Source organism: Opisthocomus hoazin, chromosome 6 (genome assembly GCF_030867145.1).
Source record: "Opisthocomus hoazin isolate bOpiHoa1 chromosome 6, bOpiHoa1.hap1, whole genome shotgun sequence".
NCBI lineage: Eukaryota > Metazoa > Chordata > Aves > Opisthocomiformes > Opisthocomidae > Opisthocomus > Opisthocomus hoazin.
In genome coordinates this window covers 61,081,011-61,098,489 of record NC_134419.1, presented here as the reverse complement: position 1 = coordinate 61,098,489, position 17,479 = coordinate 61,081,011, and the positions used below count along the sequence as shown (strand labels likewise).

The window sequence follows — 17,479 nt, the reverse complement described above, 5'->3', positions numbered from 1 at the left end:
TTTGGGAATCCAGTTTGATAACTACTTCAACATGTGCTGTAATGTAACACTATAGCAAAAAGCAACAGCTGGATGTTATTTGGCCACTGCTGGTAAGCAGCCCCACACAAAACTTGCCACCTTTGTGGAGTGGAATTCCCAAAACTGAAGCAGCCAATTGCAAGTGACCATTGCTGCCTCATGAACAGCCCATGAAGTCTGGCACTGCTGCCCAACGGAGCCCTCCTGTGTCTCCTGGGCTGCGATTTTCGTTGTGTAAGTGGGAAGAAGAGCAGCTAGGACAAGGAGTAATGGCTTTAAACTAAGGGAGGGTAGATTTAAACTGGATATAAGGAAGAAATTTTTTAGAATGAGGGTGGTGAAACACTGGAATGGATTGTCCAGAGAGGTGGTAGATGCCCCATTCCTGGAAACATTCAAGGCCAGGTTGGACGGGGCTCTGAGCAACCTGGTCTAATTGAAGACATCCCTGCTCTTAACAGGGGGGCTGGGCTAGATGACCTCTAAAGGTCCCTTCCAGCCCAAAGCATTCTATGATTCTATGACCTGGATTTTTTCTGCATAAACAAGGAACAGTCCTGCGCATGCTATGCAGCACTTCAGAGGGATGTTTTATCACCCAAAACTATAGCGTCCCCTTACATTTACACAGCAAAAAGGCTTTGCACTACTGGGCTGAGAGGGAGCACATAAGAGTTTTCAGGCAAAAGTATAGCAAGATTCAATAACTGAAGGCTCTAAATGAGACAATGTGAAATTCAAAATAAAAATAAAATTTCAAAATGTCACAGCTTCTCTGGAGTGAAGCTGAATTCTCCCCTGCTGCCAGTCAAAAGCACTGGCTGGGCTTTCCTGCAGAGCAGCTGGCCAGCCTAGGTATGTGTTGGATCATGACTCAAGTGACTGGGTTTTGCAGGCATGCTTTCACTGCAGGGAAAACTTCTTCTGCAGTTCTCTACTTTAAGCACTTTTCCTTTCCTGACTGACTTGGAGTTGTTCTGGAGTATTTGTGAATGGCAGAAACCTTTTAGATGACTCCACATTGATACAGAAAAGCCTTTTTGAAGCAGCTGAGGGAATATTGTACAAAAATGTAGTCAGAGTTTACATGAACAGAGCATCTGCACAGGTGTGCTGGAGCAGCAGGACCCTGGCTTATATTGCTGACTAGGAAGGCCAGGTAGCCAGCAGATAAACCCATTTGACCCCAGATAACAACGCTTTGGTGTGTTTTACTGCACTTGCTTGTTAACTGAGATCTGCTAGGGTGAACTAGCCAGATTCACGTGTCATACAAATGCCATCGTGATAAAGCTCAAGGCCTCAGATAAATTAAAATCTCTTGTTTTTAAATAGAAATCACAGTTTGGGTTTTTTTTTTTCTACTATGTGAAATTCCCAGCCCCAGCGTCATTTGAGGAGGGTTTTTTTTAAGCCCTATAGTAAGTGATGCAACTATTGACTCATTGCTGGTTTGGGTTTTGACATCAGAAGACCATGATGGCCAGACCAGCAACCTACCAGACTATGACTTCTTTGTTTCTTTGATAACAACTGATCTGAAGAAATGGAATTATAGCCTCATCCCTTATTATAATAATTTGTCATATTCTAATTTTGTACTTAAAACTAACTTTATATTCCTAGGTGAAACAGTCTGGGTTTTTTTTCCCCTGAGGAGACAATCTGTTTCTCTTTAGCAGTTTTATACACAAAAATATACACTGATAAGAAGTCTCCAAGTTGTTTTAAACAGATGACGTAGAAATTCCATGATCGATCTGGAAAAAGCAGACAGACATAGATATCACTATGTTGAAAAAGTTACAGCATGAGTGGTATAATTTGTATACTGTATTTAACGCATACCCAAACTGCTTTTTGACAATAAATATCAAAGAGTATATGTTAGACAAATAAAAATGTTTCCTGCCTTTTATGGAAAACAAACAGCTAAAAAAGAGGAAGAAAAAAATACAGTTCTTTCAATATACTATTATTTACTGCTCTGTTGCATGTGGATATGTGTAAGGCATGCTGGATGCTCACACATACTGAGAAATAAACAAGCCACTACACACCAACCAGTCACTAATCCAGGAGGAGTAAGCTATGGGTTACTGCTTCTTATGTGTACTTTGGGTATGAATTTATCCTTGACTGCACATACACGGAACACAGCTTACTGCATTAATACCCTGTTAGGTGCATAACCACTCCCCAGCAACTGATTTTTTCATACCTTTACTTATTTAGCAGCAGGAGATGGACAGAAACAGCCAGGCACAATGGCATTCCAAAGGGCAACATCTTCGGATGCAAGGACAGAGCCAAGGGCAGAGTGCTGGAAAATGTAAGATAGCTGAGTACAGCAGTGACGGCACTGAAAACATGATGGTAATACACTTGACAGGAGGTCAATATCATCTGTATCATACATAATGCTTTCACTTTACCATTAACCTCTTTAAAAAAATAATTACAAAAATTCTTTACACTATTCAGACAACTTCTCTTTTGACAGCAGGGAACAGGGTGTGCCATATAGTTTTCTGTCATGCTGAGCCTACTGCCCTTTTGTGTTTTTCTCTGTGAAGTTTTTTTGTGACAATATCCGATTGCTTTACACCTTGCAGATCATTGCTCTGCACGTATCCTTTAGCAGAGTGGCAAGAATTTTTCAGATTCCCCTTACACGTCTCCCACCAACCATCTGCTATTACCACCTTAACGAGAAGTCACTTGTTGAAAGGTGATTAGGTGGTCACAGTCCAGCACAAGGTTGCAAGCTCATTATACTACTGCCCCCTCCAATACTGAGCAACAGCGATAAGCATCCGGCCTAGAGTCTTACCTGATATGAGTCAGTGCATTTCTACTGTTTCAAGAAGGTTACCCTGGTTTACAGGGCATTTAGGTTAAAAGCTAGCCTTTGGTTAATGTGGGTTTCTGTGTGCCACCCTTTTCACACAGAAACTCCAGATAATCAAGGAAGATTCTTTTCTACTCTTTATTATTCTTTTAGTCATCAGGGATGGGATGTTTTAAAGATAATTACTTAATTATCTCTAAATAAGCTGAGTATTTTTGGTAGCAGTCACGATGTGAGAAGTGGGTTTCCCCTCAGAGCACTAAGGTTTACCGTAAAGCTACTCTGGCTCTGGATTTATGTACCATTTGCAGAGGAAGATCTATCCACTTAAACCTTCCAGTTTAGGTTTTGCTGAGTCAGTTTCATATATCGGGCTGTTTAAAAGAAAAAAAAAAGGAAGCAAAAAAAGAGCTTCAAAGTAAGCTTCAAACACAATGGGGCCAGAGGTAGTTCACAGCTTCTTAAACAGTTTTTGTTCTGAAAGCAACCCCCTACATTTCTCTTCCAGCATCAGGGCTCTGCTGTGGTCTGTTTCCACTAAACCAGAAGCGGCCTTTGCAGCCATCCTCTTAGGATGTGGATTTCAAGACAATCTGCCAAATAAATGTCACAAAACAAAACACACTGAGAGAAGCCATTACAGCACATTTGTATACAAGAAAAAAACCAAACCGAGCTGCCTCTTATAGAGACATATAGCAGGAGTGCAAAACTGCTGTGAAAAAATGCCTAGCTGTGCGATCAGGATGTGCCACTCTGGGGGAATGATATCCTGGCTGTGCTTAGGTTTGGAAAAAAATGTTCTGAAAGGTTCTCTTGCTGCCACATACTCTATTTTAGTTCTGGGGCTCATCCTCGAATGTCATATATATTCTGAGTAGTAAAGGAACCACCTGATGTCCAGCTTCATTTCAGGGAAAGGGAGGGCATAGGTATGATGGGCACTAGAAGACAAGTTTTGGTGTACTCAGATTACTGGGAGATAGTTCAGAGGAGAGACACCTTGAAAGGTCAGTGTCAGGAACACAGCATGCTAATGATGCTAATGATATAAACAACACCCAAGATAGTTAGGTCTTGATCTGGTGAAGCACTCATGTACATGTCGTACTTGAAGCACCTGAACAGTTGTATTTGTTTCAGCCAGGTGACCTGGATGCCTGCAGCCAGGCTTATACCTCACAAGACAGGAGCTCCAAGCATCGCAGAACGACAGAACTGATTTTTCTTGGCATTTATCCACACTCTTTAAATGCAAAGAGAGATTAGTGCATCTTCCCTTTATAAAGTTGCCTTCTCCTGGTGTTCGTTCTCCTGCTTCCAGGTTACTCTGATTCATGGCACAAGAAAAGCTTTTCCAAAGGACTCTATAACTCCTTTTCCCCAAAACACACAGATCATCTGTATGTATTTGTCTGTATCCCATCTTATCTCCAAAAAGAACAAATGATTTCTGTGTCCCTATTCTCTCATATCTAAAAGCAAAATATTGCCTGAGAAAACAGCATTCGTTTTCCTCCTTTTTGGCATAATAGGGCATCATTTAATATTCTGCTTACAATCACTGACAAAGTCCCAGAAAAATTCAAAGCTTGCTGTTTTGAGATCTTACACTGATTGTAACTTATCATGTCACAGGCTCTTTTAGCACCAGAGACATCATTCTGGCTTAGTAATCCCTTCAGATAATTCCTTCCAACAAATATAGAAGACTGCCATCATGATGAGAAAAATCCTTTCCCCTAAAACTGTTTATCATCCATGAATAAATAGCAATGAAAAGAATGGCTTTCCGAGACTGAAGGGGTCATAATCCATTTATCAGGAAGATATTACTATGAGTATTGTACATAAGCCACTTACCCTTTCCAGTGTCTTACAGTCATCAGAACGTCAGTTTTAAAAAAAATCTTAAAAAAAAAAAGATGATGAAGTTATAATGCTATATCAACAGACAGCTGTCCTAGTGGGCACCGGGAACACAGAATGACTCGCATTGCTGAGCTCTGCAGTCATTGCCAAAGGAATGATGAGCTCACATTTCATTCCGATTCACACAGGCGGTGTGGTCAGACTGTGAGGCTCACCCTCCCTCGCCCAACTGACGCCCCCCGCCCTGCCGCGACACCAGATCTGGCTCGTTAACGTGTCTGGAATGAGCGCCAGCCTACCTCTCAGCTGGCAAGCCCAAGGGGCATACTTGGATTCCCAGGTTGGAAGATTATCTCATTCAAGCACAGTTCTCCCAAAGATATATAAGCAAAGCCAGCGTGGTGGTGCCTGCAGAGCTGGCCTGAGCACTTGGGAGCTTCAGCCATACAGGAGTACAACCTTCAAACACCGGCAAACATGATGATGATGAAAGTAGAAGAGCTGGTAGGTACAACCTTCTTTCATTTATTCATAATTACTTTTCTTTCTAGACTGTCATTTTACCAGGCAGAGAGAGACAAACTTTGTGGATCATCGAGGTGATTTAGCAGATTACCAGCACTGCAAACCCTGTATATATTGTATGTTATCCTATTCTATTTCCTCTTTAACTTTTCCTTGGAAGGGGGCTCACCACTGATACAACTACACAGCTGTTTGGATTTTGCATCAGAACATAGTTCACCAGGAAGAATAAATAGCTATGTATTTTCCTTTGACCTTGATTTTCATTTTTATTTTTTCAGAAGCTATTAAGTTTATGATCATACTGAGTAATTCCAATCTAGTAACGGACTGGGAGGAGGTATCAATGCAGAGAAATGAAAGTATTTTCTAGTACTAAATGAATAGTTTAGTAATAGTATTATTTTCTAACAATAAACTAGCAGTTCCTACACCCACTACTGTTCATGGTGTAACAAGCCTTTGAAAAATAACTTCTGAACCAGACCACAAGCAATAGGACATTCCACTGCAGAGTTCAGACTAAGAATGCCTGATTTGATCAATAAACTGGGAAAACAGGAATGATCCAGTAAAACACCATAACATCATGCAGAAACTGCTTTTTTTTCCCAGATGGCTGTGTTAAGACACAACTGCCATGCAGCATAACTAGTCAAATACTTTGCCGAGGCCCTGGCAGTTTCTCTCGTGTTGAACTCTACAACAAACATAGTTTTACAAGGTGATTGAATGGAAAAGCAGTCTAGGCCACATGAATTTACTAAACCGCTCTCCAAATACACAACAGCCTCTACTAAGTCTAAGAAGTTATCTCTTTGTACATACTTAATATTTCTGAAAGCTATTGAAAGCTGTGCTGCTGCACAGCATCACGTAGCTTCTGCATGGGAATTACCTTCTGCTATTTCACTGAGTGCTCTCAACAGGGACTTTGGTACTGACAGCAATGGGTAAAACCAGCCCTGAAATTACTCAGTAACCTGATTTAACTGCATTGGATGTGTTTCAATAAAACTGTAAGGTCCCAAAGGAGAAAGCCTCTCCTCCCACTCTACCTGCTCAGTTCCCCTGCTCAACACTAGCAGGATGCTGGTGGCTGGTCGGGTGGCTCTTTCCACCACAGCCTTTTACAGCCTCCTGAAGACTCTGACCCATGCTGGAGAGTGAACAAACAAGGAAACCCCGAATAAAAATGCTGCTCTTCTCAACTCACTGGCTTTTGTCAGCCCAGCAGCACCTTGGCTCCAGCCAGGCAGGGAGCTAGACTGAGAGTTGGCCTCAGGGACCTTGATCCAAGCCCTGAAAAGGCCAAGGGGTGGTTGCTGTGCGGATGTGGGAGATCTGCCTGCACGCGAGATTGCTCTAGCCATGCATCTACACAGTTAATCCCGGCACAGGCTGAGTGAGGTCTGCACTCTGTCTGTCACACAGTCTGGAGCAGGAGAGGAACGACACGCAGTTAGACTCTAGGTAATCCATGTTCCCAGGGGATGGCTACTGCAGTCATGAAACTGCTGCTTATATTATATCACGTTTGCTTTTACAGGTGACTGGGAAGAAAGTGGATGATAAAGAGACTGGCAGCTTCCTCCCTGAGGACTTCAAAAACGGAGAGTATGAAGCTGCTGTAAGATTAGAGAAGCAGGAGGACCTAAAGACAGTCTCTGCACACTCACTGACCCGAGGTGATCTGGCTTATGAGAAGGAGAAAAAACTAGAAGCAGAGGTAGGCTCTTGATGTTGTGCTTGGCTTTCTGTCATCCCGTGTGCACTTTCTGCTGCAGTTGTTAAAGTTTTGCCTCTTAAGTTAGAAATACATACATGGTGAGCTAGAGAAACTCTTGGGAGGTCACCACCAAAGGAGGTTCGTGTAAAGTCCATTGAAGACCATGGAGATCTGCTGAGTCTTGTAGCCTGTGGAGGCAGGCAGTAACACTGTGAAGCAGAACCCAGAACTCCCCCCCTATTGTCTGATGGAAAGCCTGGGGGGTCCCTCCTGCCAGCTGTCAGTAAGGGGGGGAGCAATCATAGCCAGTAAGACACCTTCAGCTGTCACCAAAAAAACTAACCCAAGAAGGATGTAAGAATGCATTTCTGAAGCCAGAAGCCTTATCAACCATGAAAACGTTCTTTTTATGAAAACACTGTATTATGTTTACTAGCACATTTGGGAAAAACAATTACAAATGGATGTGATACTGGGCTACAGAAAAGGACTATTTTTTATTCCTGGAGCATGACAATTCTCTCCCTAAGAACTGATGCTTTTTTTCCCCCAAAATACAGTAGCTGTACCATCTTGAATTCTTTGATGAATAAGGAACCAACTGGCCTAAAAATTTTAAACGATTTAGGAATGAAAAAGCTTAACTCACAGGGGGCATAAGACTTTGTTCTGAAAAAAGAAGGGTGGGAAAGTGAGCCTCAGAAATGTTAACACTTTTGACCTTCACCTTCAACAGAGAGATCATTGTTTGCTACAGAGGTTTCTTGAGTTCCTCCAAAACAGGGTCCTAAGAACTTTTTGGGTATCCAGTTGAACGACAGTCCACTCAGCAACATAATTATCTTCCATTAGGTCAATGATCTACAGATCAAACCTAAATGCAGAGAACAATAAAAAGAAGAGGTGGAAATAACTCAGATAAGAATTCAGTTGAAAAAAATGCATACCATATGACAGGGTCTTACCGATGTATTTACCCTTAATGATACCGTGGGACAGAATCTCATCTGCATTCACCCTGAGCTACCCTGTGTGAATCCCTCTTCTGAAGTCAAGGACACCTCATGGTACCTGGAATCTCAGTTCAGGCAACACGATGCAAATGCCCACAATGTTAGCAGTGCCCCACACTGACTTCATACAGGGATGCTTTTTACAAGCGGACTTAAAGTCTTAAGCATTCATTGAACTGCCCCTCCAAGGATACGGGGGATATTCTTTGTAGCTTACCAAAATGTAACACTTGTGGATTGAAATGAGAAGATCGGCATAAACCTTGCTCTTCACTTAAGAGTATATTTCTCATCAAAGAGGATTAAATTACAATAAATCAGGGGCTGCATCATAAAAGCGGTTGAAGAAAAAAACACTTGGTGGAAGTCAGCTAAAATTGCAGGGGCTTCCCACGTCTCGTAAGCTGCACATGAGATTTCTTAAATTGTTGGGCCAGAAGGGATTGCAGTGGTGCTCTGACTCCTGGCCTGACACAGACCAAAAATGCATGCTTTATATACCACAACATATGGCTGAAGCAGCATCTAGGAAGAAGTCCAATGGTGTATGAAAAACTATAGATGACGTAGAATTTCTCACATACTCAGTAACTTATTCTAATGGTCAGTTAACCCTAGCAGTAAAAAAAAGACAACTTCTTTCAAAGTTCATCTGGTCTTAACTGAATTCAGCTCAATAATATCACACACAGTCCAGCCACCCTGAGAAGGAGAGGTGGTCACACTCAGCTCAACTTGTGGGCTTCTCTGATTTGTTTCAGCTGAAGAAGAAGAAATTAGAGCAGAGGTCAAAACTTGAAAACTTGGAGGACCTTGAAAAAATTATTCAGCTGAAGAAGAAGAAAAAATGCAAGAAAGTGAAAGCACCCATTTTAAAGGAGCCTGAACCAGAAGTTATTGTAAGTTATTTCAAAGTACCTTCTTCTGGGGAAGCATTGATGGGGTGTTGCACCACATGCATTTATGCCCTGTGTATTTCTTTACATCAGACAGGACCAGTGGATATACCCACATTCTTCAGAGCTGCACTGGAGAATAAGTTGCCAGTAATTGAAAAATACCTGTCAGACAAAGGGGATCCAAACATCTGTGATGAGGTACAATCTTCCTTCTTACTGCAAAGCCTGCTACAGAAGAGAGGTTATTACAGAGCAAAAATGACTTTTACCACTAGGTTTTGTAGCTTCCATGCTTTCGAGGAGAAAGAAGAGTAGAGGGAAAGTAAGTAAATTCTGGGAGTTTGGTATATCAAGTCTTCTAGTGATAAAGGGGCCACTGGGAACCTTCAAAGTAACATTACCTTGAAAGAGTCTTTACATTTAAAAGAAAGTTGTTGGTGACCAGGAGACCCTGATTTTCTGTAACAGGTGGTCTTCCAATGCTACAGATAAACAGACAAAAAATGTGTCTGCAGAGCGACAAAACAAAAGTGATGCTGCCTGCCCTCCTCCTCCATAAGACATAAGCTGCACTTGCAAAGCACAGCATAGCATGTTGGATGGGGGAAGTCAACAGGCATCATTTTAAATCTGGATGTTACAGCAGATATTTCTCACACCCTTGAAAATGCTGGGTAGGCAGCTCTCAGCTATCAGGATGCTATAAAAATTTAGCAGATTTCAGGTCTCAAAAGTATTAGCTCTTGAAAATGAATCAGCATAAAGTATGTATTTACCATCATCCTAGGGAGGCGGGGAGAAAAGATTTAAAGATAACTCTTTGTACCATATCTAATATCTGACTTTGCACTGTTTTAATTGCCAGTACAAACGCACTGCATTGCACAGGGCATGCTCTGAAGGACATCTAGAGGTGGTGAAAAAACTGGTGGAAGCTGGAGCCAGGCTTGAACAGAAAGACATGGTATGTGCATCAACTCACATTTCTTTCAAAAAACTGCTCATTGTTTTATAAACGCCAAGAGAAGCACTTCTACAAGGGCTTCTTACAGAGGAGGAGCATCAAAAGGCCTTACAGCTTCTTGTAAGTTTATCCTTAAAATAGCAGTGTGGAGGAGAGATTGTCTGCCTCGCTTTGCCAAGGCAGTTGCAGAAACGCAGGAGGCGGAGGGACACACTGGCCGGTGGACTGCCCCACACAGCAGAGCCTAGCGCAGGCTACAAGAGCCGAGGACAGGCCACCCCTTCAGCCTGCTAGCAGGTGGTGGAGATACCGCTGTCCCACGCACGTATCCAGGGCTCGGTGCAATGCATCACATTCTCCACCGGGATTTCAAGGCTTGTGCTTGGGAGAGAGCCCTGCTCCTCCGGAACGCCAGCCACGAGGGCAGCCGAGTATCAACCGCTTCGGCAGCTGTTTTTTTGCTTCCCTGCTCCCAGCTCTTCGTCCCTTTGCTAAACGGTAGGAACCAGCCAGCCCTGCTCCCCCTTGCTTAACCCAGCAGTGCTCGTGGGTAGTGTAAGAAACGGGAGGAATAACGGGCAGAGCGAGACCTTCAAGGGACATTCCACCCCTCCCAGCATCACTGAGGGCAGAGAAACTGAACCTTGTAGAGAAAAGGGTTCTAATTCACTTCATGGACCTGCATAACTTTGTTGTGTTTTTTTTTTCTTTTTTTTTTTTTTAAAGAGTACTATTCTTTCCCTTGAGCTTTGTTTTCTATGCATTTTAGAACCCAAAAGGCATCGAATAAAAAATATTAACTAGCACTTACCAGCCACATACCTGGCTAAAGATAATTTCTAAGTTCACAGAACAGACAAAACACATCCTCTCTCGCACCAGAGTTGCCAAAATCTCCGTCTTTAAGAGCAATATGCAGCAAGTATGAAAAGTGAGAATCTCACAGTACTAAAGAAATTAGGGCAAAATAAGAAAAGCTGTTACTAGAAACAACTCCGTGATCACACTGAAGTGCTTTAGGTTAAACTGCATGAAAATTATTTTGGATTAATTTAGAAGTTGGATCAAAATGGTTTAATTTTTTAAAAAATACAACGATGAATTAAATAACTTTCCATTTGTTTTTCCTGCTGCAGCTTGAATCTACAGCCCTGCACTGGGCGTGCCGGGGGGGGAACCTGGATGTTCTGAAATTTTTGCTGGACAAAGGGATAAACAGAAACGCGAGAGACAAGGTATGTGCTTTTGGGATGCAGCAGCTTTTTTAACTGGAGAGGAAATGCTGACCCTTACTCCAAGTTGATAATTTTTGGCGGCCGTTGTCGAAGCGGTCTTTACCTGTTCCATGCCACTGACTGCTCCCTCCTGCCACCTCTCAGCTGCTCAGCACCCCCCTGCACGTGGCTGTGAGAACGGGTCAGTACGACTGCGGGGAGCACCTCATCGCTTGTGAAGCGGATCTCAATGCCAGAGACAGGGTAAGTGCCGACAACTCCTACCAGGTAGCATCGAGCTGCTGACTGCTGCCACAGCTCCACTTGCCTGTAAAAATCCCTCGCTGCGCAGCTGGGGCTGGACCGTGGCGCTGGACCAGCGGGACTGACGCTGAGGTCCGTGTCTCGTGCCTCTAGGAAGGAGACACACCGATGCACGACGCCGTGAGGCTGAACCGCTACAAGATGATCAGGCTTCTGATTCTGTATGGAGCAGATCTGACTATAAAGAACTGCGTAAGTAATCGCAAAAAATGCAGTAATTCAAAACACTTTAGAGTAAGTTTCCCTTCAGAGCAGTTTCACAGGTTTCAAGGCCAGGAGAGACTATTGTGAACAGACTTAATTAGGTCTCTTCAGAGTTAATTAAAGCAGAGCTGACACAGGGAAAGTATAACTTGTGGGCAGTCACAGAGAAGAGAAAAAAACAGTATCCCTTCTAAAACCAGAACCCATCAGCTGCAACTTAAACCATCAAATCTTGCTGTGATTTACTGTAATTACACATATCATGTATTGAAAATATCTAAACATACAAGACGCTTGCTTTCCAGACAGCTCCTAGGCTTCAACCACCACTGAGGCAACAAAGAATATCTGAGCTTGTTGGAGAAATGTCCATTCTGTTAAGCCCTCAGCCGCTGGTGAGCCCAAGCACAACAGCTGGATGACTGGCTGTGAACCTGACTGCTGGGCAACAAATCCCCACAGCCCAGCGAAGCCTCAATTTAAGAACCCCACACCTGACTTTCTGCTCACAGCCACCACAGCAGCTGCAGATGTGTCGCCAGATCTGTGACCACTTGTTAAACAACAAAACACATCACAGCCCCCTTTCCCTCAAAACTTAAACCAAGCAGCAGTGGGTTTTACGAACGACTGTCAATGTTTTTGATTGGCAATCAATCAAAACTTAAGGGGGCAAGGAAGAAACGAGTCGCTGCAGCCTTTGCAGTCTCCCTACTCTCTGCCCACACTCTCTGAAGCAGGACCACTCCTGGCATAATCCCCCATCAGGGTATGGACACAAGGAAAGACACAGCTCCAAAGGCCAAAGACCTGCTCTCTCTCAGGCTTTGCCTGCACACAAAGGATGCTCCTGTTCAGTTTAGATGTGGTTCATAATGTAATTAAACCAGTAAGAACTCTTATCTGAATTCCCACTGAAACAGAAGAGCAGCTTATTGAGGTTTCATCCAAATGTATTTGTAATCAGTTTGAACTCGATCAGAAGAACCACCTGCATGCTCTACTAGCTGCGGTATTTGCTAACATGGCTTAGACCCACTGGAACCCAGGGAAATTTCATCACGAGTCTGACCAGGACTGGGACTAGATCTGTACAGCAAAAGGACTCTGATCTCAGGGAGCCGAGAGTAAGCCTGACCTGTGCGTGCAGAAGATCTCCCAGCAGGCAGTCGCACTGCACAAATACATAGGGAAGAACAAAGGACTCTGTATGCACAGGCTGAAATTAAATCTTGCTTCCTCTGCTTTTTTAACCAGCAAGGGAAAACTCCTGTGGATCTTGTTCTTCAGTGGCAGAACGGCACCAAAGAGATATTCAACAGCCTGAAAGACAATTCCTATAAGAGCGTCCATCTAGGCAAGTTCTGAAGAGAGGAACCAGACCACTCTGTTTTTGCTGCTTTTAAATGCTTCATAGGAACCTGGAGGAAAATAGCCATGAAAATATTTATGGTACTGGATTGCTTGAGGTACCTTCACTGAAACTGCAAAACAAACATGCAAAGAAATTATTTTAAACCGCAGGTTGAGTGCTAAAATTCCAGTGGTTCTAAAATGGCTTTATTTATTACTATTTATTATTTATTTATTTAAAAAGTAATTTTTAATGATTCTTAATACTAATGTAGCTTTTTAAATAGATCTTTAGATCCTAATGCAATCTTTGACAGCAACATAAATCATTTTTGGTTTAGAGGCAGTATTTTCAACTACATTAGCAACTTCCCTCAAACCGTCCAACAGCTCTCAACAGCAAATGCTTTCAACAGTTGTCTTGTCTCTGCCAAATGCTCACTATTAAAATAATATGTTAAATGAGTGGCGGTATGTGGAAGAGCAATGGAAGAAGGTGTACTGAGGTGCCAAGTGGATTTAAAGCAGTTGAGTAATGGGGTTTACATAGGGTTTGGCAATCGTGGTTGATAAAGAGCTCAAGGACAGAGCTCCAACCATCACGTAACCGTTTGGACTGCAGGATTCAGATGTAATGTTATGAAGGTGACAGGAGATAGCATCAGGAACGTGAATTTTTTTTAAGCTGGACTACTATGAAGTCTGATGGTTGAAGAATGCAGAACCAGATTATGTATTTTTGTAAATTTGTACGGTTTTTGGTGTACATTTTGTACTGATCTATTTCAGATTAAATAAACAGAGTGATTATTTTTATTTGCTGGAGTGGATTATGGAGTGGTGAGCATGCACAGGGTAATTCTGTCTCTCTTTGAAGAAAGTTTACATCTTGGCCTCTGTGAAATTCTTAAACTCAAAAGTCTCAGCTGCCTAGAACAGCTAGCCCTTCAGCTACCTCCTTGCCACTGTTAGATAAATGCCATCTCTTACTTGTGCTGTTAAATGGAAACACAAGAGCAGAAATACAGTACTTAAGTAGCCAGTAAAACAAGCTTATCATTTTATTACTGAGTTTGACTTAAAATCTGTTTCCCAGCAAGTCCGCACATACTATGTTGAGCATGAGACAGCTTCAGTTGTCCAAGCCAAGGAAGACACCGAGCCTTGCTAGGAAAGGCAGGCACCTTTCCCTTGGCTTTAGCAGAAGCAGAACAATCTTACCAGTACCGCCAGCAGGAGCACCATTGTCCAGTTCCACTGGGACACTGCACGCTGCATTCAGTTAAAATCCTAACGCCGCACAGCGTGGCCTCCCAGAGACACAGGCCGCAGGCTCCCACACGCCTTCCCACCCCAGGCCAGCTGGCGTCCAGCCGGCAGGCTTTGCAGTCTGGCCAGAACCATGTCCTGGGCAATGAGGTGGGGTCAGGAGTGGGCAGCAATGAATAGTTGTTACTGGAGGGCCAACTTTGGAGACTAAGTGAATTTACAGAAACCACACAGAGAAGCAAGCAGAAGAAAACACCTATTTTGACTGCAGCCAGCTATCCTAGACGGAAGCCAACAGCTTGAGACAGATGAGGCTTTTCTCACACAAGCACCGTAACTCGTGAGTGTCACCTTGCCAGCTGCACGCTTTATTTGCAAACACACTCTTCTCCATAAAAATTACAGCACGCCTCCACTCGCTGCCCTTCTCTGCAAGCCGCTATTTCGCTACTTGTTTCTGCACAATTACCTGGTCACTGGGAGCATGCCTTGCAGGACATGGAAATGACACCAGTGCTGGCTACCACCATTTATCATCCCAGCCGAGAAGCACTTCCATTGTTCAGGCACCAAAGTGGCCAGAACAACATGCTTCAGGAAACTGAGGGAGAAGAAACTTCTCAATCTGCTCCTGAAGCACTGCATCTACTTAAACGGCATAGATGCAGACTGTAAACTTTTTAAATCAAGCGAAACAAGTAGCAAGAAGGATCTCTAACATTCAATAGCCTCTTTCCATGTGCTAGTTACCAAACAACTACTCTCATGGCTGAGGCAGGTTATTCTCTGGCCAAGGCAAGATAATCTGTCATTCAGAAAACTGCACCGGACAAACACATTTCTGCTGCTTCTCTGGTTAGAGCATCACTTTGGAGGTAAGTCCACAAATTATGAACTACAGCATATATATATATATTTTATACCCCAATACCTATAATAAAATAGAATCAGATCAGAAAGTCAGTAATACAATAATGTAAAGATATGTCATTGTTCATTGAATAAAGCAAAAGCTGTTGTGACTTACACGAGCATTATATAGAACTGTTAGTCTACCGAGAACTACATCCATTCTCCTCAGTCATTACTATGAGCTCAGAGATGACCCACTGCAATATTTCTGCAATATTTTGCATGCTAGAACTTCCACTTCTTATCTTACAGTGAGATGCAAATAGAGGACTAGAATACTCACAGTAAAGCTGGCTCAAGAGTATCTTGAGTACAGCAGCTTACATAATTTTTATATCAGTTTAATCAAAAGAAAAACTTCAGTCAACATTTGGAAGAGCTCTGAAAATGCTCTGCTGATTGTAAATCTGTTACGATTGTTTTTTTGGCAGCCAGATTAGGTTTACTGAGGCATTAACAGCAAGGAAAACCGAAAGGCAGGAGGTAGCAAAATGAACACTGTCATAGGCAACACTGCCAGACGAGGACATAAAGAAGGAAATGATGCAGTAAAAATGATGTGACGTGGAGACTGCTCAGGCCAAGCTGAGACAGCTGTTACGCTGCAACTGCAACATTGCACGCTGAGCACACGCTCAGTGTGACCTTGGGCTCTCCCTTCCCAGCTGTGGCAACCAGCTCATATTACTGTTTGGTTTCAAAAGCTGCAGGGCAGTGAGGACCTTTGGGATGTGTGTCTAGCAGGTCAGGTCAGTCAGTTCTACTGTGACACAAATCCAAGACATCTCTTAGCAAGTGACAGATGATGGGATCTTCTTTATAGCCATTGATCACGAAACAGAATGGGAAGCAGATTTTTTTTTTACTGCATCATTATTCTTCATGGGCCACTGAAGGTAAACTTCATCTACTGGCTTGCGGTTATAAGGTTTAGTGCAGAGATGTGTCTAAAACTTGAGAAACGATAAGCGTTAGAGTTTGTGTTCTTAGAAGCATTTTTAATAAAAAAAGGAATGCACTTGTACAACTGAAAATTTCTGTACGTCAGAAATGTTGAGTTTGCACTAACTCCAGAAGACCTAAGACAGGGTGGGGAGATGGTCTCCTGATCTTGGCCACAAGCCCAGAATGACCTTTCACATGTGGTGAACTGCCACTCAGCAGACTCATTCCCACAGCTTTTCTCACTTGAACACCAGAATAATAATCCTTCTCCAGGCTAAATACAGTAGTAAGGGAGGAACTGGACTGGCTGGAGGGTGGGGGAAGACTCAGCACTTGGTAGAGCTGGGCTGGAGGCTCCTGCTGACATTTGGTTCAGTCCTCAAGCTTGAGTCTTAGCTTTTTGCAGGCTGGCAGCGTTGTTTCTTCCTCCTCAACCTTGCGAGGCTTCTTCAGCGTGTACACTACCCCACAGGCACTCTTCCGAGTTTCTGGAATATGCAAGCAGAAGCTGTAGTACCTCAAATAAATGGTACTTATGACACTAATGCACTTAATTCATACTCATTGCAGATGTCCATGCCCCAAAGCACAGTTCTACATGTTTAACAGCCAGCCAGCACACATAGCAGGTAAGCAGCCTGCATGGGCAGGAGCTAGAGATAGGCTGCCTTATGGAGTTAGGAAACTTCTGCAGGCATTGAGGGGCTGCATACACACAAAACCATAGGAAACCAGGTTTAATCAGTTCAATAGTCACAGAAGGACACATTCTTGAAGCACTGTCAAAAGCGTTTCTGCATTTCCAAGCAAAACATACTATTCTTAAAAAAAAATATTTAAAAAATATTCACATACCCCAGGATTCTTAGACTACGCTGGCACAGCTATATTGGCAGAGGCTCCCCTATACATACCAAGTATGTGGCTTTATGGTATTCAAGAATATTTTATTTACAGAACCCTCAGCATTACCATAAAATACTACTGTGTGATGTTATCAAACTCCTCATGTTTGCCAAATAACCCACTGAGCCCAATCGAATGTCAAAACTACTGGTGGGAGGCTTCCCTGCAACATTTGAGGTAGAAGAGATTCCCTGCAAATACTCTGTTAGCAAAGAGGCTCTGCAAGAAGCTTGGCAAAATATATCGACTTATTCTGGGCCAGTATTCTTTGGGGGACAAGGAAATGACAACTGTTATTTAATCTCACAGATAAGATAGATGATGGTCTTGATAAATTCCACATAAACTTGACAAAAATTCTTCCAACACATTGTCTTCATGTAGATGAGTAGCAGGCTGGAGGACGACTCTGTTCACAGAAATGCCCCCTCTAAGAGATCAAAGCTACCTGCTGTGAATCACAGCAGGTTCAAGCCCC

The 17,479-nt window shown here is 43.0% G+C and overlaps 2 protein-coding genes across 2 annotated transcripts in view; one reads left to right on the top strand and one right to left on the bottom strand.

Moving 5' to 3' along the window:
* Window positions 1–5,049: 5,049 nt before the first annotated feature.
* On the top strand, window positions 5,050–13,785 carry ANKRD1 (ankyrin repeat domain 1). Its single transcript, XM_075423412.1, has 9 exons — window positions 5,050–5,248; window positions 6,819–6,998; window positions 8,773–8,910; window positions 9,001–9,108; window positions 9,776–9,874; window positions 11,011–11,109; window positions 11,254–11,352; window positions 11,506–11,604; window positions 12,874–13,785. Exons 1-9 carry the CDS (start codon window positions 5,222–5,224, stop codon window positions 12,982–12,984), a joined length of 960 nt encoding a protein of 319 aa, XP_075279527.1. The 5' UTR covers window positions 5,050–5,221; the 3' UTR covers window positions 12,985–13,785.
* RPP30 (ribonuclease P/MRP subunit p30) overlaps window positions 13,736–17,479 on the bottom strand; it is a 20,853-nt gene continuing 17,109 nt past the window's right edge. The window contains exon 11 of the mRNA XM_075423413.1: window positions 13,736–16,583. Within this exon, the coding sequence (XP_075279528.1) occupies window positions 16,468–16,583 (116 nt within the window). The 3' untranslated portion in view covers window positions 13,736–16,467. The remainder of the gene's footprint in view (window positions 16,584–17,479) is intronic.